The sequence below is a fragment of the Anabas testudineus genome, chromosome 3 (assembly GCF_900324465.2).
Source record: "Anabas testudineus chromosome 3, fAnaTes1.2, whole genome shotgun sequence".
Taxonomy (NCBI): domain Eukaryota; kingdom Metazoa; phylum Chordata; class Actinopteri; order Anabantiformes; family Anabantidae; genus Anabas; species Anabas testudineus.
This window is the reverse complement of record NC_046612.1, coordinates 20970519-20993556: the sequence shown is the minus strand read 5'-3', so window position 1 is coordinate 20993556 and position 23038 is coordinate 20970519. Positions and strand designations below refer to the sequence as shown.

At 41.7% G+C, this 23038-nt stretch overlaps 1 protein-coding gene across 1 annotated transcript in view; it reads left to right on the top strand.

Annotated features, from left to right (window-relative positions):
• Positions 1-21260, top strand: part of nkd1 (NKD inhibitor of WNT signaling pathway 1) — a 28596-nt gene extending 7336 nt beyond the window's left edge. Inside the window, exons 4-10 of the mRNA XM_026378586.1 lie at positions 8951-9008; positions 12733-12836; positions 12964-13059; positions 14585-14732; positions 15563-15644; positions 16143-16270; positions 16839-21260. Of these exons, the coding sequence (XP_026234371.1) occupies positions 8951-9008; positions 12733-12836; positions 12964-13059; positions 14585-14732; positions 15563-15644; positions 16143-16270; positions 16839-17371 (1149 nt within the window). The 3' untranslated portion in view covers positions 17372-21260. The remainder of the gene's footprint in view (positions 1-8950; positions 9009-12732; positions 12837-12963; positions 13060-14584; positions 14733-15562; positions 15645-16142; positions 16271-16838) is intronic.
• Positions 21261-23038: the final 1778 nt, after the last annotated feature.

Here is a 23038-nt window from a genome sequence, read left to right as displayed (position 1 = left end):
GGAAGGAAAACCAAACAGAGGAGCAGCCCTACTGAAAGGAAAGCTGTCCCCCCCTGGTGTGTTTATGCTCCACAGGTGGCACAACCCAGAGAAGACCTCACCCTGTAGACTCAATAAAGCCGGCAAACCCATTTGTCCTGTTTTTTAAACCCACCACTCCACAACAAATAGGTGCGTTTGCAATGTTTGACTGTCTTTTACATCTCAGTGTAAGTGAGATGTGTTCAACAGCTGTGTTCAACATAATCAAGTATAATATTTTCAAGAGAAAATAGGAGGCCTATGACACCCTGCATCGTACTCTACTTGCATGTACTTCAGTTAGTATAACTTTTAACTTTTCACTGTTGTTAGTTCTGAATGGTGTTACTGCAGCCTGCATGCCGACAGTGTGATTATTTCAATCATAGAAATGAAGGGGTTTCTGACTGAATTCACGAGTTGAGGTGGATGAATAGTGGATGCCTTGGCTTTTTGACATATATGAAATGATATGAAACAGATGGATTGTTGCTGGTTTGCATATAGCATCAGTCATACAATTTGGTAGCAGTGTGCAGTGGAATAACGCGCTGCAACTTCGTTATGGTGGGCAGTGACACAAGCCAATAATTCCAGTCATCTATGAATAGAAACATGCCTCTGGCACCAGCATACTTTCATATACTAGTTGAAGTGTCTATTTCTGCTGCTATGTTTACTTGCTAAGTTGAAACACACTCAGTAATTATAGATTTTGGGTCTGCAGTTAAAAGGTCAGATGTGAGGGATGTTTAGAGGTAGTGGCTTGTGGCTGGAAGGATGTCTGCACCAAACATGCTGTGCGTGTGTATGTGAGTGAATCAATATGTGTCTGTGTGCAGGCAGAGAGCAAGAATGGCCACCTTGGTATTAGTTAGTTAGTTATTGCCCGTTATGCCACTGGCATGTAGGGCAGCAAACCTTGGTACTGAGCTGAGGACAATTTGGTTAACACACACATCAGAGGTTTCTGTAACTACCACCTACAACCTGCTTTGAAATGTTAGTTAAATGAGTTGTAGATATTTGATCATAAATGATTTTAGGACATCTCCTCATCTGCAGTTCGTCTATCATGTGTATATAGTAGCTAAATCAAATCTTGACTGCACTCACAGGTTGTCACAGCTTGTTTAATAGATTAGATCATGACATTAATAAAAACCATCGTCTATTAAGTGGTTTCATGTCCTTAAAAACTAACATGTCCTGACTGGATCAGATAATAAAAAACACATTAAAGGGAAGACTTTTATTCTAAATAGAGATACTGTTTCAGTAAAAACCTTGAGGTCTTGTCTTGGTCTATTGTCTGTTCAATTACTGGCTGTTGTTAAAGGTTCAAGTGTCTGTCACTTTCTTGTGCCCTCGAGGTAGACTTCCCCACTAAAACCCTGTTCTTCCCACACTTTGTAGCACTTGAAGTCACCCAGATGACTAGAGGACTGTCTCTCCTCACAGAGACATTTGACTAATTGCTAAGACCCTGTAGACATTGTAGCAGGCTCACTATTAAACCAACACAATCAAGACACTTTAGTGTGAAAGCGGGCATGTTGCCAGTCATTTCTTCATCCTATCTTTGCAGTAATGATTGACACACATGCACACTGTTTGTAAACCCATGTCACCTTGGAATTCCTCTGCCATTTCACCAAGGAACTTAAAGGTTCTTGGGTGAACAAACAACCTTCATGAATGGCACGATATGCTGCATATGCTTTTGGAGATGATGTGTGCCATCTCAGGGACGCCCTCCCTTGTCTTTCTCTGTCCCTTGTTTCCTCTTTCTTTGGAACACAGTTTTATTGAGAGGGAAATAATGTTGTAATGTGTGACTCTCAGTAGGCGGAGAACATCTGCAAATCAAGACCAAGTGACAGGGTGTCTTTACTCCTTCCTAAATCAACTTCCTTTTGGGAATGTGAAATCCCAGAGTGGAGTTCATTGGCTTTTGAATTTTAGTTTTAAGGCTTCCTTGAAACTTGAGGGACCTGTTAAGTATCCCAAGACTCCCAAGTAAAGTTTAGGTTAACATAAAAAGTTTTACTCATGCTGTTGGCACACAATACCCTAATGCCTGTGCTGGCTATAGGGTTTGGATCACATCAATTTTGAAAATCAGATACTGTTGTCTTTTTTGTTTTAATCATTTACTTGGCTGCCATAATTTGGGAGAAATTCAGAACAATTTTTAAGTAAGGGCAAGTGGTCCTCCCATTGTACACATTGAAAGCACTCTCAGCAATTGGTTTCTATAAGTCGCTTGAGGGGTGATCATGCAGTTCGACTCTTGATCCTGACACCTTGTATCCTCACTCTCTCCTCCTCTCTGGTGAGATAAGACTTTGATAAACAGTGTGATAAATGTTAATTGCTGTGGTTAGATATTTTTCAAATGCTAATAAAGGCTGTTACCTTGAGTAACAGGTAGAGTTAGTGCCCGAGGGGCTGGCTGAGTTGTTAAAGCTTATCTTTGCAGGTGTAAAAGTTTGTAAATGGGTCATTAAAGTGTTAGCTAACTTCACACATAAAACACAAAAAAGGCAGAGGGAGAGGAAGATTACTTCAGATCAGCATGTTTCTGAAGCATAGAGATGAGGGCTGTAAATCTCTGCTAATATTCCACTGAGCCTTTCAGGAGGCAGCCTTTGATGTGGGTGAGGTAATGTGACCAGCAGTGTTTGCAATGTTAATCTGACGTGGAGAAATAACTGGTGGCTGTGCACAATCGCTCTACAAAGGGAAAGCATCCAATCAGGGCACTCCCAGGTCCTGTAAAAAACAAGTGAATTTAGAGAGCAAACAACACTTGTACTAGAGTTTACACATCCACGTGAATGTACACACACGCTCACACACTACAGAGACACGCGTCTCTGCAACCTCTGGTCCTCCGATGTCAGAGAGTTTGTTTACACAGACATACGGTATAATTTGATTTAATATACGGTACACAGAGAAAAACTATGCCAAACTGCACCTCCTCCGTATGCAGGGCTTCACCTCACTAAAGTGTTTCTGGTCTGTGTGTGTGGAGAATCTCTGCATGACCTGTGTCGTGAACTAGAGTTAACACGGTAAGCCCTGTGGAATGTGCAGCCTCCTCAAACCCTTTCAGTCTTGGTGTTGCTGACCATGCACACTTTAATCATAGAACAGCTTCCTCCAACCTGCCTGGTGATGGACTCCAACTCCACGGCTATAATTTCCTTCCTGGGGTGCAGGAAGAGAAGTGGGTGTGCCGTGACTGAGGGGTGTCAGGCATGGGGCCGCAGAGTCTGCAGAGAAGGTGTCTGTCTTTGATGCTCCCTCTGAGATGCCAAATTACATGTTAGTCCTCTTTAGTCAGCAAAGTTTTTATCCAGTTTGTTTTCTGATCAACTTAAATATGTGCCTTTCCCTAGTTAGTGTAAAACACAGGCAGACAAAATGATGAGATTCAGAAGAGAAGGCTTTAGTGGTCAGTTTGGGACCTACATGTGAGTTCAACTTTGGGTTGTAACCACTTAATGATGATTTGGACAATATTTAATTAAGTTAAGTTGAATAACTACCTAATAAGTAAAATTATTTTTTTCAAACTGTATTGAAAAAATCATTAATGCACTGAAAAGTGCATATGATGGACTCAGCATTGAATTTTAAAGTCTGTGACCTCTGGAAAGACATCAAGTTTCTTATCAAAGGCATAAAATTGCATTGTAAAACACAATACGATATGACTTCCTCTTGGCATGGCAGACTCCTTATAAGATCAAGCTTATTAAGCTCTGACATTTTAAACGACCCAAGCATCTGTTCTGTTGGAGCACATTTTAATTCAAACCACCTCAGTGCATCATGTAATGATGGGCCTAATAGTTTCACTCTTAAAAAGAACAGATTTATCTTGTTTGACTAGAGAGAAATGGAGAGACATTAATTTGCCATGGCTCAGTTTGTAGGCGTTGTCTCAAAATTGGACCCATCTCCCCGCCCACCATAAATGGGACTGTCTCACGTCAGCTTTGCTATGCTATATGATTATCTGAGATCTTTATTTGATGTGTGAAAACCAATCCTCTTTGAAGCTTCACTCAGGCAGTGCAGCGCTTCACTACCTCACATCAACACCCTCTATCTTGGCTCCATCTCTGGGCGTCATGTTTTACTGCTACATGGTGATTTGATTGAGGCTGTTTAATGTTGCAAGAAGGTGAGAGACACTGCCGTGTTAAGAACTGCAAAAGACTGGACCCAGGTTTAAACTTGTGTCTGTTTTGTCTTTCTACTCTAGCAGGACACCACGCTTACTTAACTTTGCAGAATAGTCACTGCTCCAGATTCCAGTAGTTGTGCTGCTTGGTCTTTTAAAATTTCCTCTAGTGTATCTCAGTTCTCTCTTTGTGATGATGTAGGGGGATGGATATTTCCTCTCATGAGGTCTGTTACACTACCTCATGAGAGGAAACACTACACCTATAAGCTAATTTGCAGCTCTAAAACTAATAAGGACTTTTTTGTTGTTTTACTTCTTGGTTTTCCACATTGGGACAGTGCACTAGAGGTTTTGCAAGTTCCCATTCTAGCAGCATGTTGTTGTACAGCTGTTGTCTCATAATAAGTCATAAACTGTGAGAATAATGACTTCTTCCTTTCTGCAACAGATTCCACTTCACCCTATGTGTTCTGCAGCTTTTATGTTAGTGTCAGTGACCTTAGTCATGAACACTATGGAGAAGCAGACATGTATCCTGCTATTCAGACGTTCTTCCTTGTCTCCGTTACTCTTCTTGTCTTAGCCACTTGGCTAAATGGACTTTGATGTGTGTTTCTCCCCACTGCACATTGGTACCTCTGCTCTGAGTGTTGCAGGCATGAAGGTGCTTTTTGTGCCAGGTGGGGGACGAAGCAGGAGGCACTGAACCACAGTCTTAATGAGATTTTTCCTGGGTTTTGATGGAGTGCCAGCAGTGCTGCCATTGCTCTAGAGGCCTGCCTCCACTGAGCCCTGGCGCGCGATCAGGGGGAACTGTCGTCAGCCGCATAAATTGTCAGCCTGTGCGGCAGGTCGTAGTGGCAGACAGCATAGAGACCAAGAGGCCTTGTGGGACTTTCCCACAATCACAAACAAGTATATATTACTTGCTGTTTAATATACCCTTTTGCTTTCTCGGAAAAAAAAAATTGGCCAAGTGGGTCCATGTCTGCAGTGCCAGAGTAAGGATGACGCTAGAAGCAACTTTCTGTCTCAACTCACCAAGTCAGTTCTGTGCCAGCATGTGCTCTCTGTTTGTCTCACTTTCTCTGTTTCTCACACCCTCTCCAGGAGTATAATTTATAAACATTACCATGCAGTAATATCAACTATGAAATGCTAAATTTATTGCCAAATGTACTTTTCAGTTTTGCAAACCCAGCTTTGCATAAGTTCCGGATACACACTTCAATCAGGTTCCTGTTGAACAAGGATAGCAACAAGGGATCATCTGGGTCATTTAACATGATCTTATTATTTTGTAGGAAATGTGCTGATTTGAACAGCTGACAATATGTAGAGGTTAGCTGACATATTTGACTTGTTAATGGCAGTGTGGCATTTCATTTAATTTCCTCAAGAATGTGGCTTCATACGAACTGTATGTATGTAATGTTAAAAGCTAAAGATTTTACAACTGCTGTATGTAGTGGTAGTGTAGTGTTTTATTTGGTCTACCAGAATGGGACATAACTGAACTACATCAATTGTTATTGTGGTTGAAAATATTCGGTCAGGATTGTTGCTATAATGTTTTACAGCTTCTGTTTGGTGAGCAGGGAAGCATGGTCCACTGCTGCAGAAATGTTTTCATATAGTGTTCAATAAATGTTATAATTAAATATTTTAATCTGCCTTTGGCTTTTCCAAATCCTTGAATTGTGCCATTGATGAGGTTGGTTAAATAGTTCCTATATGGCCAACCCCAACAGTGAGGCCAGTGACTAATGTAGATGGGATGGGATGTTGTAACTGGGTAGCACACTGTTTTCTGTGTTACAGTTCCATAATAAATCACTTTGTGTGAAGAGGCTTGAATAACTTTAGAGCACTCAGGGGCCATACAATCCCTTGTCCTAAAGGCCCTGAAGAAGTTCTGAAGAAGTTTCCACAGAACATTTAACATCATGTCTGGAAAATTGTTTTAGCTGGTCTCAAGTCCAGTAGAAAGATACTTGTTTGTGTTCTGAAACCAGCACCTCTGACTTAATACTGCACAGATGCAAACCAAGTGAGATCGATAACACCGTGTTACAGAGATATACAGCAGTTACTACAGTCATCTGTACACACACCATATATGCTTGAAACTAATAGACACAGTTTTCTCATTGACAGCCTTGACCACTCACAGCTTCAACTATTTGTAAATGTTGCATCAGTTGAGCCTCCACTTTACTCAACTGAAGAAATCAGTTTAGAGAGGGATTACCATCATCAGCATAGTTTTTATTACATTTCAAGTCAGATTGAGAGGAGTGGCTTCAGTGTGGCTGAACAAACTGAACAGACTTGCTTTCTTGTTGATCAAGATTAACATGCAGTTATTACACTGTTATTACTACTACTACTACTACTACGTAGTGTTACTACTGCATCTGTAAATACTTCTTTAGTATGTGATAAAGTGAATCTGTGTAAGATGTCTATACTGCTGCTGAAAGATATTTAGTCTTCCATGTGGACTTTTCTATACTGAAAATCGAATTTTACTCTGTTTTCATTAATTCATGCTATGACTCATAGATAAAGGAGATCAAGCCAGGAGGAAAGGAACAAACTATTTGTTGCAAATTACTGCAACAAATAGTGTGAACTGTGGAACCAGAACAGTGCACTGCTATCATTATAACCTCTCTTTGCTTGGTCTGAACAAGAAAATGTCTTCATTGTTCCTGTGACCAATTTGCTTGTGGGAAAGCAGGAAATGTGGAAGCAAACACTTGTTATTTTTAGAAATCCTAAACCATTACTCATGTACCCAGGACAATCTGATCAATCACTGCCAAAGCCAGCTAGCCAAGCTAACCAAAAGTTGTTAGTGTCATTGCTGATTCCTCTGCCGCGTAACTGGTAACTGGTAACTGGTAACTGGTAACTGGTATTTGGCTTTTTACAAGAGTGCATGTGGAGGCCAAAAGAGTATCAGAGTGGAAGCAGCAATGCCCGTTAGTATACAGGTAAAATCTGTGAGCCATGCCTCCAAAATACAGTGTCCAAGGAGGAAAACTATTATTACTCATCTGCATATATTCACAGTTCAACAACAGCCAGGTGCTTTTTTTCTGTGGTTCCTTTAGTGCATGTAAATACATTCATTGGGCAGTCTTTCTAAAGATGTTCTATAGAGACTGTATTAGAACAGGTTAGTTTGACTAATTAACAGTTAACAGTAAAGTGTATGTGTATGTGTGTGTGTGTGTTTGTATGCAAAGAAGAAAAAATAAGCATGGGATATTATAACTCTGAGCAGATAAGGGTAACCACAGCATACTAATAAACAGCAAATTAGCACATTCCTCGACCCCATTTTCCTTAATAATTTTGGATCATTCATCAAAAAATGAAAATACACACAGAATTAGAAAATTATGGATATTTTTTTTTTTTGTGTAGTGATTTTGTTTTCTTGTAGGACAATGTGGTAACAGAGGAATTTAAAAATTCAATTTAGATTGGCTTTATCTAAGAATTATGCAATGCAAACATACAAAAACCAGAGGATTGCAGTCTCTGCTAATGGTGATGGTCAGTGACTAACGTTTAACAGCTGTTTCAAATAAGGCTTCCTTTATATCTGAAACAACCAGCAGTAAACAGGAGACTAATTTGTGTGAGCTTGACTGCTTGTACTAGCTGGGACTGCAGATTCTAGCTTTCTATAAACTGGAAGTGTTCACGCACAGAAGTTTGTCACAGGTCTGTGCTTTGCAGTATCAGTCTAACAGCCAGCTAGATTGTCCTGTGGTTAGCTGTATTCTCTACCTGAGGCCACCTTCTCCCCCCCCTTCTCACACCATCACAGCTTTGTACATACACACAGAATGCTAAGGAAATTTATGAGCACACTAGCATATATAATTAACAGGTAAGTTCTTACACTTACATTCAGGGAAGTTAATTATTAATTATTAAAGTTAATGATCACCTATGATACGTTTGCCATTAATATGTTTTGTCTAACCAGAGATATGCAAACTAGTTTTTTATGACTGACTGAAAAGATTTTTGCAGTAGTTTGTGAACAGTGGAAAACTTTGAAAAGAGACCAGAGGTGTTTCTTTGTGTTTATGTATGTGTAAATGTGTACATGTACATGTGTTTGTCAGCTTGTTAGTAATGATTTTATGGGCCAGAGGACTGTAATGTCACATGGATACCTGAGCCAGGCCTCTCCACAGTGTAGCCTGTGATCACATCTTTCCCCAGTTTCTGTGGTATGCACTAACAGAAGAGCTTCCAGGAGTGGGGGCCCGGGTGAAAATGGTCCGGGATAAAAACAACCTATACAGAATGCCAAACTCTGAATGTATCGCTCCAATGATAGTCTGTCGCAAAGTAGTCCTACTACCAACCCTCTTTCTCAGAAGTCCCTGCAGGACTGGCAACCAGGATTTCGCTACTTCTTTCAGAGTCTGAATTCTTACTGCCACTCTCGTTTCAGTCCTGCAATTACTCTCCTCTTAAACTTTCCGCCTCTGTGTAAGCTCAGCACACAGTTGTCAAACATTGCTCATATATAGCTATAGAAACATTGTAATTTTCATTTGGGCACGTCACTCTGCGTTGGAAAGCTGTGCTGTGGATTTGCTCCGTTAAAGATGTTTGTTTTTATGTGACAAAAATATGATACTTCTCCTCTATGTGACTTGATATATGTGTCTTGTTTTTCTCTGTTTTCCTCTACAGGACTCTATGGATGAAGCATGTGCTGAGGGGATTGGTGAAGAACACTATCGTTTAGAAGGTAGGTCCCCTGCTCTTCTTCATCATCGTCAAAGGCTACAGCAGCATTTTACTGTTTTGTTCCCCTTTCTGGTGAATTGAAGTTGTGTTTAGTGTTTGATTTGAATCCTACTGTTTAAAATCAGCCTGCAGGTACCTGCATGATTCCTTTTCACAGTCGTTCATCCTTTCCCTTATGCTCCACATCCGTTCTCTAAGCCCCAACAATGTGCTGATGAAGCCCCCTTTACCGTCCCTCCTGCCTCTCCACCTCTTCTGTCTCTCATCCATCGTTCGCCCCAGTTGTGCTCTGCAAAGTGCCTCCATTCTTCCATGTTGCTTTCCCAGTGTGATGTGATCCTGGATTAAGAGCTCCAGGAGGAGAAAGTCTCTCCCTTCCATTTAAAATCAGGATTGGACGTGAGGTGCAGGCTGAGAGTTAAATGAGACCAACGCCAAATTTTTTGAAAGCATGTCATTGTATTTCATCTTCCTCAAAGCAGACAAATTAGAGAAGCAAGAGATAACATCACTGATAAACTGAAATGAAATGAGTTTTAGTCATTGGGTTGAATCTGAGTCTGTGCCTTCAAGACAGATGTTTCTAATTAAAATTATGCTGCTCTGTTCATTTTCTATGATTAACAGGCAGAGGTCTAGATCCTTCATTTGATTTAATCAACAAGTTTTTGTTTCATACTAGTGGAATTTTTCACGCTTCAGACCTTTGAAAATCATGTCAGGCTATATCAGGCTCTTGGACAAGTTAAGTTAAGTTAAGTTATTTTGTCTTCCTAAGAATTTGTCAAATGTTTGATTTGTAGTTTCTTTGTTAATGCCCTCTAATGAAAACAATTAATTACAGTTATTCATTTTAACTTGTAATAAATTGTCTTCATGGTCTTGCAGCAATCTATTTTGTACTTTCTCAGACACAGTAAGGCCAATATAAAGACAGCTGTGAGGAATTTGTTACATCCCCTGCATGAACTGCATTAAGAGCAGTGAAAAGTCAGAATTCTTTGTATGGACAAACATACTAGGCCAGTAAAGCTGATTGTGACTATGATTATGGGAGAGAAAAGAGACAAGAGATGATAAAACATCCAATGTACATGAAAGCCTTCTTTCCTCTGGGTTTAAGGAAGTGCTTCCAAAGAAAGTTTTGTGGGGATTAAAAAAAGAACTTGCAGGCACAAATTGCAAAGGAGGGAAGAAAGGCTCAGTGATGAAAGTGTTTTTAGGATACTTAACATCGGTACTGCAAGCATGCAAGAAGCCCACAGGGTATTTTTATTAAGCTATTTTAGCTTTTTGTTAACAAGAGTAAAGTTTTCTGAAGTGATTCTTTCAGCAGCACATGTATGTATATTACATGTTTATGTGTAGTAGTAATGTTGGTCATTGAGTACTGGATTATTAACTGCCCTGTTTGTGACTATCCCGTCAGTGGTGGCTTTTGAAGGATGAGAAAAGTTACTTTCATGATAAAAACCATCTCATACTGTCCATCCCAGAATCACCTTAGCACCCAGCACAGAGCTGTCAGAATGTATCAGGAGGGACAGGACCAGTTATGTGTAATACAGTAGCCTAGCTAAGCTGGGTGTGATTGCTCACAGTGTGTGGCAGCTTTCCCAACCTGCCAGCACTTGTGTTTGTGTGTTCGTATGAGTGTATGCGTGGTCGTGTGTGCAGCAAGGCTGCTGGAACAAGTTTGGCAAGGAGGGTGCCAACCTAGTCTGCCCTCGTCTTGCCCCTCAGATCTGATGTGCAGCCAATCTCCTGGCGGCAGCTTCTCTCATAAAGAGCTGGTTTATGTCTGTGGTGGTAAGGGGAGGGGTCGGAGGGGAGGAGGGTGATAGCAGATTACTGTTACTCCTCCTGGCATTTCATTAGCTCGGAGATAAGCATCTCACCACCATATTGAGCCTGCTACGGAACAGATTTGCCCCTGCACACAATGTTCCCTTTGAGCACCTCAGATGATCAAACAGCGGGACCCCAAATGCTGCTCCTCTCCAAAAAGTTAGTAAAAGCTCCCTGGGATGATGCCTTTCATTTCTGGCATTTTCCCCTACCCAGGGATGAGACAGGTCTGCTTTGATCTGCTTTGGATCAGGAGGAAAGAAATTGGGCTGTTGTGTCTGCTCTGTTGGCGAGCAAACAAACAGTGTTTCAGATTTGACTTGGCTTAATTAATTAGTGATTCTGTTTTACAGCCGGTCTGATCCTCTTCCAAAAGGTTTGAGAATGGAACTTCAAAGTGTACTGGGAGGAGAGAGGAGGATGGGCAGGGGAAACAAAGGGGTGTGGTCTGTGTAGGGTTTGTTTGGTGTGTGCACTGCCTGCTGGGCTGTGATTGAATGGAGGGGGGGGTTAATGCTTAAGCAAAGTTAAATGACCAGAGGTGAAACATACAGTTGTTGAAAAACACATAAACATCTATATAGCAAGAGATAACTGTATTTCAGAAACTTGCAAAGGAGCCAATATGTACATCTCCCAAATCCTAATACCATGTTGTGTGTATCTGCAGTCATTTGCCTCGTATAAATCCTCAGTTTCAAAGCAGAGAGAAATATCCAGTGATCCAGTCAGGTCTGGGCTAACATCCAACACTGAAATTGAAACACTGGAGCAGACAGTCACTGTCCTGTTAGAATTGTCCACTAGGATGGGTCACCTTACATTATCTGAACATACACTACCATTAACTGTGAGCTCAGATATCCAGATGAATGAAGACTTGTATTACACTGTTATGAATTCATCAGCATTGTCGTGGATGCTGTTAAAATACAAAAACATTCTCAGTATGAAACCCGTCTAGCAAAATCGGTGTTGTAAAGTGTAGTACTGTGAACCTATCACTGACTGGCTTCTGTGTTGTCTGAAATGTCAGACTCTACATCTGATGGGACTTACTGTCAGTTTAACTGGAGACGTGCCTATAACAGATTAATAGTCCCTGAGGACTGTCTCTCTGTACTCTGCATGTGCATGGTAATGTACAGTGAATATTATTCCATAAAATGATGAGCTCTGCTGCAGTGAGCCATGCACTCAGGGGCCTCCTATAGGCCTTTTGATATTCACATGCTGTATCAGCTTCACAATTTATGTTTGAATGCCTCCTAATATTCTATCATGTTCAAGGCATGTTACATCATTCAGTGTCTTGGTTGGACATTGGTCTTGGTGTAAATCCACTGGGATATGCAGTATATACTGTAGCAGGGGTTAAAAACTATTACAGTTTGTATCACTAATGGAAAAGCTTCTGCCACTGAAGTGTTAGTGCTGTCACAGTTGAAGAGTTAGAGTCAGACTGGAACTGGCATCACATTAAAGGATTTTACTGAACTGTTGGTGTACCTCAATCCTGCAGCTGACTTGACTAAATGAAGAGTTTTGGTTTGTACTTGCAACATTATGATTGTTATACATTACTTAGGGTACATTGCTTGTGCTGCTTTATTATTGCAGTACTAATAAATATGTTTACATTAATGCAAAAATAAAATGTAACAAAATCAATGACTTTGACTATCTAGATTTATTTCCATTCAGCAGCACTTGAATGTGACACTTATTAATTGCCATTGCTGGGCTCGGAAATAGGAGCTTACAAGGAATACTTGAAGGCGACGATATATCCTCAGGTTATGACTGCACCCAACGTTTTCATCCTCAGGCTCTCTCTTTTATCTTTATATGTGTGGTGTGTATGTGTGTTGCTGCAGTGGCTTTACCCCCGGAGAAGACAGACAGCTGCTGTGTGGAGGAGAAGATGCAGGAGAGGGACAGCCAATCTCCCACAGGGCCACAGAAACAGCTCCAGTTTGAAGTGAGTGTCAACAGCAAACAGGACGTTTATTAGTTTCCCTGTGGATGAAACTGGGGCAGGACATACACAAATAGACACTCACATACACACTGGATAATATTGATGGTTCAATGCTGTGCTGTTTCAGGAGTTGGAGTGCGCTGTGTCTGTGGAGGAAGATAACCGGCAGGAGTGGACCTTCACCCTGTACGACTTTGACAACAGTGGCAAAGTCACCAGAGAGGTAATAATCATCTGTTCTCAGACTTTGATGAAGCTACAGAAAACTAAACGCATGATAAATGCATCTACCAAATCAACAGACATAGATTTAGTTTGAATTGTTTGAATTTTATTGGAAACGTTCATCCCAACAGTAAGTCATTCAGTCATTTTCATATGGAGCATATTAGTATTCATTTAGTCGATTCCCTGAGTTTTGTCTGAAATAAATATTCTTTTCAGTGAATTCCACAAAGAAATTTACTGGTCACTGGTCATTACCATCCCATCTTTGTCTGGAAACTTTTTTTCGGTATCACCACACCCGAAAAGAAACTTGAATTTACAAGTTTGTAACCCAATCTTACTCCTACAGTAAGAACCAAACCCAGCAGTGTCTGTGTGTTTCAGCTCCTGCTAGGTACCTCGTGGCTTTCGTCTGCCTGGTACAGATCTGAAAGAACATCCAGAAAGGCCCGTGTTTTTTGAGAATAACTTGAAACGGTGCAAAGAGACTGAAGCTGTCCTCTGTGTGGTTGCCTGTGCAGTTTTTTTGGTCTTGCCTGTGGCTCCGCGGCTCATGAGACGCCAGGCGGCGGCTTGGAGGGGGAGAGGAAACCTTTCTTCTCCAATTCTTTTCTTTTTTTAACCCTCAACTCAAATAAAAACGAAAAAGGAAACCAAAAATGACACAGGAAGCTTTTATTTTATTTAATATATTTTTTACAGTTCATCTGTGAAACCAGTATGTGGAACTGCTCCCTGAAGAATTCTTAATAGTCTTTTCTCTTATGAGTCATAGTGGGATAGTGATTCAAAACCATGTTACTGAAGTGTTTGTGTGGTACAGGCCTAATTCTCAGCAGCTTTGTTAGAGAAGCTGTTATAGTGAATTTGTGTTAACTGGAAAACACTAATGAGATCTTAAACCTACAAGAGTCAAATCGTTGCATGTCTATAGCAGGTGAAATATGTAAGGACAGTTAGAATTTGGTTTGCTATGAAAAGATCCAGCACACACCCAACAGGAGTTATCTCAGTATGGTGCACAAAAACAGTCTTAACAGACCCAGGAGACAGCAGACTTGTACAAATTAAACTGTCCAACTTAGGTCAGTAACTTTGTTGTTCAGATACAGTGAGGAATAAAATAGAGATCCCAGGTGTAACGTGACTAACATCTGACATCTCAGTCACCCTCTTCTGCTTCTACCAAGATGTTTCTTTCACAAATGTATAACTTGTCTTTATATGGTCTCTTTTTGTTTCACTTGGAGAGCTGAACTAAACCAGCTGACATCAGTGTGTTGTCTGAGTGACTCCTTTAAATTCCTAGCTAACATGACATTTGTAATACATGCACAAAGCTACAGAATATTGAGTTTAAACTATGTAGTGATAAGAATAGACTCCTTTTCCTTTCAACATTACAGAGAATCTGCAATCGCAACGTTTAACATTAGTTATACTTTGTGATTAAGTGATGACTGGAACTTGTCTATCCAACAGGGCTAATTAAACACATTCCTATAACCTCTGTCTTGCAGGATATCACCAGCCTGCTGCATACCATCTACGAAGTCGTGGACGCCTCTGTCAACCATTCTCCCAGCAGCAGCAAGACATTGCGGGTCAAGCTCTCAGTGGCTCCCGACTCCAGCCAGCGGTGGAGGAGTTGTACGCAGGGTGTGGCAGGTAAGGCTTACATTAACAAAGTGGGAGGGGGCGATGCAGAAGAGAGGGCATTTTGGGGTTCCCCGTATGTTGCCTGCTGTCAGCACAGCCAGGGATGTATTTGTTGTCATTCAGTAAGGCAGCTGCTTCAGGCCTGTTAGAGCTTTGTTCCTTGCAGTCTAAGCGTCGCTCCATCTCTCGCGCTCAATGGGGTTCATTTTTAATGATGGGGAGAGTGACAGAGCCAAGAGAGGGCCCCCTCCCTCAGCGCCTTCAAATACCCTGAAAGAAACCTTAAGAGATGTGCCGAGTCCTTTTGATAACCACTGCCATTTTTCTTATCTGAAAAGTTCCCTTTATTCCACTCTTCTCTTTCTCCCCCCTTCTCAGAGCTGCTGGGAAAATATAGCTACGTTCAACTTAACTTTTCTCACTGACGACTTGGTAAACAAGTAGTCAGGAAAGAATATCTCAAAAAAGTATATATTCCTGTGTGTTTGAGTCCTATTGTTTCAGCTATAAATATCCGTCAAAAGAGAAAGGAGGTTGCCTTCATGCTAATTTCAAACTGCATCAGATCTCGCGTTCTTAATAAACTATTTCTGAAGTCTGAGGGTTTTTTATTTCATTTCATGCCTTATAAGAGGCTGCAAGTTGAAAATAGAATAAATGAAGCATTGTTGTTTTTCCCTTTCTATAGATCTTCAAAGTAAAACCCCAAAACAAAGGTTGCTTTCTTCTAAGGCTTGTGTGACTGTTGTCATGTGTGTGTTTGTGTGTGCGCGCGTTTGTGTGTGGCTCCTTGTGTAGCTCTCTTTGATAGTAGCCTCCTGTCTTTCACACATACACAGACATATCCCACCCCAGAGAGAAAAATGACAAGTGCATAGAAGACCCCAAGAGTGCAGACAAGAAGACACGAGCACTCTTAAGGTAATATAACCCCGCACCCTACACATGCGCTTCACTCTCTATTGTTTAAGCTCGTGGCCTCTCTGAGAAGAGGAATATGAAGTTCATCAAAATAATTATACCATTGTTCTTATTATAGCACAGATTTTGACATCTGCTTTTTAAAACTGAAACGTTTTCTCATCCAACGTTATGAGGGGCAGTGGCTGTTTTAGCCTGATTTCACACATCTGCAACAGTCCTCGACTCTTTAATTAGTTTCACCCAAATTTATATCCACTGTACAAGGGAGGAGTTAGCAGTGGCGACGAGAGTCGGCTCTCTTTCTGCACAGTTCAAATACTTCCAGAGGCTGAGATTTAAAACTGTGATTTTCCAGTCACAATCTCACTTCTCTGACAATTACTCTGCCTCTGCCTGATCACAAGGAACACTTGTTGTACTTTGTCCAAACACTACCATATTGAACCTCACTGGCCCAAACTGCTGCCTAATGAGAGGTGCTGCTTGTGTCCACAGGCGCCACCACAGTGACCACCACACCCAGCCGGGCTGCCAGCGCCACTGTGTGGATGAGAACCTGGAACGCAGGAACCACTACTTGGACCTGGCAGGCATAGAAAACTACACATCCCGCTTCGGAGCCGGTTAGTGGACCAGGGCCAGGGGTGTAGAAGGGGAGAGGGGAGGGAGACACACCATGGCCTTTTGAAGCTGTTTCCAGGGGCCTTCATTACTGTGGCACCTGATTGGAGCCATTAGGTGGAACTACCAGCCCACCGAGCTCCTTGCCAGTACAAACATCTGGGCTCAAGCAAGCACAATACATCAAGTGTTCAAGGCCAAAACCCATCAACAGAACAGTCTGTAGTGAAGTGAAATATTAGGTCCAATAAGCAGCAGCCTTGATCTGATGTGTAGTGATGACATGTGATTACTTTAATGTTGGTTTTGTTAGGAAGGTGCTAACAGGGATATGCTCTGTGTCACATTGTGTCGGGGTTATCATGAAATAATAAGTGAAGCTGCCATAATCTTATCATTTTTTTGTGTATTGTTGTTATTGAACTGTTGGCACAACAGTTTGCTTGACTTGGAGTGCCCATGTAATAAATGTAAATAATAAAACATTGACTCTTTGTTTCTCTACAACTTGGAAATGTGTTGTTGATGCTTCCCAGTTAGAATAAATACCCTGTCTCCTCTCACTCACAGCTCCTGCCACAGAGCCTGCAAAGGCAGAGCCTCAGACGCGATCATCCAACCAGACGCGTTCTCGATCACATGAACCAGAAAATGGCCACTCCCATGTTCACCACCGTCGCTTGCAGACTGTTGTGGACACAGTTGCTCCGGACTGCCTCCACCCTGCCCGGCCGCGAGGCCAAGACTCAGGGAAACATGCCCTCCGTTCTCCGAAGACCCACAGTCGCACACCTCCTGCACAGATCAGTGGCAGGGTAATGAGGAGCCGAGGTGTACCTCCTCCCCCAGCCCTACCAAGTCAGACCGCCCCTCATCAGTCCACAGCCCCCTACCGCAAGCACAAGCAGCGATCCAAAGAGAGCCAGGGCTACCGTGCCTTAGGCTCTCTGGCAGCTACAGGACCAGTGGTTGAAAAGGAGCAGGTGAGGGACCTCCCCAGCATGCTGCTTTATGAGGGGGGGCTGGCACAGGTGGTGCAGCGGCATGAGCATCACCACCACCATGAACACCATCACCACTATCACCACTTTTATCAATCCTGAATTTCTACCCCAGCAGGGACAACTCAGCACTCTTACAGCCCCACAGAACCCAGCAAGGCCCGCAGTCAAGTGACTGCAGTGAGCGTCCTCCTCAAACGCTGTGCAGTGCAGCCCTGCGGGGGCTTTGTGGAGGACACAGGACATCAGGAGGACATGGGGGGGATCATGAGAGGGGCAGTTGAGTGCTGAGGCATTATTAACCAGTGTTATAAAGATGTTGGTCAGACATGTAGAAGTTTGGGTATGCAGCAGGATAACAATGCAGGGCCACGGTATGGCTAGAACTGAGGATCACAATGGGGTGGACGCATGGACAGCTGGGCAGGTCCTCCCCCTTTGCCCTGTATCCCACTACCTGCTGAACTGTATGGCTCCAAACCAGCACCACAACCCACCCAGACCACAAAGCCAAAAGGTTTTTAAGGAACAGGAGAACTCAAGGAGGAAAGACTGTGATGTAAAGATGAAAATATATGAAGGAATATGTAGGTAGTAGAAGAGCAGGGCATGGTGTGTGTATATATATGTGTGTGTATAAACGTTGTGTAACTGTATGGGCATAGCAAGTGTGTGTGTCTTTGTATGAAAGGTTGTATGACTGTATGAGTGGAGCAAGACTGTGTGTGTGTGTGTGTGTGTGTGTGTGTGTGTGTGTGTGTGTGTGTGTGTACGCACGCACGCACTTGTGTGTGAGAGTGTCACGACACTGGTGTATTGAAAACCACTTTGAGTGCGCTCGTGGGTGCGTGAGTATTTAAAGCTGTCAGGCAGATATTTGAAGATGAAAATGAAGATTCTGATCTAAGCACACAATACACCGTACAAAAAAATGGGAAGGTAAAAGATGAAACCTTATAAAGTAAAAAAAAAAAAGAACCCAAATCCGCTGCTACCTCTAATTTAATCCTAATTGTTGTTGTAATAGTGAGTTTGACTAAGCATTCAGAGGCTATTTTCTAATTACGTTAAAACCTTTTAGTTTTAAAAAGGGGAGAAATTATCACAATCTGCAGTCTTCAGTGCTCCTTCATAATATTAATTAACTGTACATAAAGTATATTGTTATGAATTTTATAAGCTTCATTGATAATGTGATATCTTTGTATTCATTATCTCAAGCTTTTATGTTTGTTTTCCTTTACAGCCACATTTTATAAGACCACTAGGAGCCTCATTTTGACTATACAACTGATGTGTACAAATGTATTACTGTTTCAGTTTCACACACTCTGTAACTGTGTCAGCGACTTCACCCCAGATCACAAAATACAAGTTTTTATAGACTAAAAGAATACTGCTGAATCATCCTAATACACGTGGATGTAGTTTTGAACACACATCGAAGCACATCACTCATACGAGCTTTGCTGTAACTTAATGGCTGTTCATATAAATTACCAGCATGTGGAGTCTGCATGAAGATGGAGCATAAGAAATATCTTCATCCTTTACTCTTTTAAATACAGAAATTGTAAAGCTTGTCTTTGGCAGTGTTTGTACCAAAAGATCTCTCTCTGCCCCACTTTTTTTTTTCTTTTTTTTTTTTGTCCAAAATTGACTAGAATCATTGAATCACATGTCCTCAGTCCCATGATATACTTGGAGAACAAAACAAGAGATGGTGGGATCTTGACTTTAAAGTAGTGGCTCCAGCCTTTCGGCATATTTTGCATAAATTGAAACCCTGTTACATTCAGCCAGTTAATGCTCTTGGTAGTCTAGTAAACGCTTTAGTAGAGTTTGACCTTTAAAGAACTTTTAGTTATTTATACAGGGGGGGTTTTGCTGAATGTGTATATCATTTTTCACCACTTCCCTGCTCCAGGTAGTTACAGATATGCACACCATGGAGCAACATGATTTTCTGTTTGAAATTAGACTTTGAGGCTAGCACATCACCTAGCTAGTAGCAGCTCTGTGGGCCAACTCTTTCTGTCTGGCCCGGGGTCACGTGGCCGCTCTCTCGGTTTCCATGGCATCTTCCTGTCCCCCAGCTGTCAGCAGGTCTTTCACCATGCCGCCATGTGGCCTCAGTGCTCAGCCAACAAGGCTCTGTTTGTGGTGTGGTGGGGCGACGGCTCTTTCAGCTGTCTCATTCCTCTGGTGCTGGATAACACTGGGCCCGGCCCGCAGTCTCCATTAGACCCATAACTCACCACTTATGCTCTCCTGCCAGCACCGGGGACTGTCTGTTCCACCTATCCTGTGATGCTCTATGGGTGCTGCCATAAACGCACAGATGTTGATGGCACCAACATGAGAAATAAAACATTCTACTGATGTTCTTGGTTGGCACACATTGTTGTCATTTGATGCTCATAACAGAGCCAGTCGTCTGACCTTTGGAACAATGAGAGTTTAAGTGCCTTGCTCTAAGGCGGCCTCATACATAAAGAATAGAGGTGATTTCAGTGAGACAATATCATTAGGCTTCATGCTCAAACTGCACCCCACATATTTGATAGTGATAGTCTATACAAGTGTTTGTATGTGGTGTTTGTGATGAGCAAGAATTCAGTGTATGCCAGTCTTGTTCTCAGGCCTGCAGTGTCCTCACAGCTGCAGGCCGTCCTTTAGAGAAGGCACCAGTCAGACGGGTCGTCTCACGGGACCTGGTGGGGAAAATGCCATACTTCCCAGAGGGGGATCACAGCTGCGCTCCATACCTCAGCTTTCCCTGATCACACCACTTTTCCTGGACAACACGTTCATGCTGCTGGTCCCCCCCCTCGTAACACTGTGACTCCTTTTTTTTCAAAGCTTTTACTTCACCTGAAACAGTGCTGATACCAGTGTATGGTGCACCAAAAAGAAGTAGTGTGGATATGGTCATCTGGGTGTGTTAATGTGCAGCAAGAAAGCGCCTGCTAGTCGCACAGGGTGGTCCGATTCGACATGGTGAGCCAGGGCTTCTGAAGGAATTAACCTACGGCCAGGTTGAAAGAATTTTTCTGAACACACATAACTCCTTTTTTAAAATCCTGCTTCACATTCATACAAATGCATGAACTCACACTTTCATACCTTTTGACAACGGAGCAGAGTCACTGAAGCAACTGCTCCATTACTTTGCTCAAGGCCACAAAAAATTGTTGGTATTTGTTCAGGGTTGAGAAAGCAGTTTTTATTTATTTATTTTTGTCACCAACGTTCTTAGAGGGGGAAACCTCATTCTCCAACCTACCGGTGTCATTTAGTTATCTTGTCAGCAGCCACTTTGTCACCTCTCTTTCTAAATCTGCCACAGTTGTGTCTATTTTATTTTGTTTGCCACGTTATTATGTGAGAGTGAGTGTTACTTTATATTTCAAATGATGGATGCTTCATTTTGGAACAAAAGAAATCATATGTCATGCAAACTGCTCCAGATACACCATCTTCTCTTCTTTTGTCCTTTGTATTGCCAATACTCAAAGCCTTTTCTCCATGTTAATGCAGTATGTATTGCACCAGTAATATCCATGTAACAATATTTTTTAAAAATCAGGTGTATATAATGGACTGCAGAATGGATAAACCGGCATCATGTAGAATAAATATATGGCTTATTTATAATTAAAAGACTGTATTTCACTTGCATATTGTCAGTTAGTCCTGCTAATACAATATTCATAATACCAATCTTGTGGAGCAGGTAGTAATAACTGTCTAACACATGCTGTTTCTATCTCGACACTCAGACACACTTTTTACTCAAAGTTTGTTGCAAAAGAAATTTGTTTAGCACTACAATAGCTGTTTTCCCCTTTTCTGCTCCCTCCTAATGTTTTTCATGACTTTGTTTAGTTCATATAGATTGTATTTGATTAATTTCCTTATTTATTTGATAGCAGATCTGTGCCAAGGGAAATTACCCTTTTATTAAAAGTATGAACCTGTTCCTTATAAACGGACTGACTTCTGGAGTCATTTCATTTAGTTCGTCACTGGCAGTGTGCTTATGAGTGTGCAGCTTTGCCGCATGGACAATAAAACATATTGCTACCCTGCCTTAAAATACATATTAGGAAGCCATCTGCTTCTGCTAAGTCATTTGCATTTCATTGCATTCATAAATGTCATGTGAACCTTTTAGTGTGACTTTGTCACCATGAGGTTTCCCTGCAACCATCCACCCCTGTGAAACCACTAATGTCGATTCATGCTGATAAACTAGATATAATTAGGGAGGTGTAGAGGAGCTGGTAGGTGGATTTTATTACCACTGGACAGAGTTAGTCTCAACCTTAATGCCAAGCAAACAGACTTGGCCCTTATTAGTACGTTTGCTTCTTTAGTCAACACCACTCATGGGCTATTAAACTTCCATGTCTTACACATGTATGCACTGAAATCTCCTCTGCTGCACCGTTGCCGTCTCATCCACAGATCACAAGAAAAAAAATGGATACAGACATCCATAAACCATATTTGCACCTATGCTGAATTCCCACACAAACCTCTGCTTTCCCATAAGCAACTGTTCCAACTTAAGTTCACCTGGGGCTTTCGGGATCAAAACAACAAGCCACTGGATTTGTTTGAAACAGGGCCTGGACTATTTTTGAAAACGCGTCCCATGTTTTCATCTTTAATTTCTAAAAAGTAAGCTGGACTGATGTGAAGGGGGGATGTGTGTGTTTGTGCGTGTGTGTGTGTAGAGAAGCAAAGCTCCTTTCCAGTGTATCTTAACCGTGGTGTCACAGAGGGCTCACAAATCTGGCTGACCGCAGCTGCTCACCACGCCACGCTCTTTACATGCACACGCACACTTTCATCTGCAGCTTAGCAGCTTATCTCTGGTCGGTGCAACCACAGAGAGTCCGCCTCTTGGCAATGCGATACGCCCTCGTCTCACGAACACGGCTATTTGTGTAAGCAAGGCAGTGTAACCCGCAGAACTTGTATCATCTTCACAAATGGTTTCGATCTTAACGCAGCTTACCAGGTTATTATTACTCACCGCTTTACACATCTCAGCTATTGAAAGCATTCACCGCTTGAATCAGAGGTGTAAAGTTAGGGGTTACTTTTAAAGTCCCATCTTCACATGTTTTCAACCTTAATTATTTTATTATTATATTTATCTTTATTTTTCTGTTAGGGTTTAAACAAAGCCACTCTCTACTGTTATTTTTAATACGTCTATTTATAGGCATCAGACACACTTTTTAAGTCACCTCCTGTGATGAAACAGGCTTACTTGTGCTTATCCTGGAGACTTTTCAATTTCAAAGACATAAGAGTAAGTATAATCCTAGCCTGGTATCATTGGTTGCATACAAATTACAAACAATGAAGAAATGTCTCTTTGAGACACTTTGAGATATAAAGTGAGACACAGTAGCTACTGCAAAACTGTATTACTTTTTTTTATTTATAAAATATTCGCCGCCCTTAACTAACTCTTAAAGTTTCTCTCTTTCTGCCCTGTTGCCTGTTGCCCAAAGGTTTTTGTTAGCATTGCCTCTTTAGAAAGAGAAGTAATGCAAGGACAGCACATGAAAGCAGTCTGCACACACACATAGATACTTACCGTACTCGCTCTTTACAAAACTACTTTGCTATATTTGCCATAACTAATGAGTGGCATGAGGCATGACAGCTGATCACAACTGTTAAGGTGATTACAGTCACACAAGCCCAGGAATCAACTATTAACCTTAAACTAAGATCAAATGATAGCTG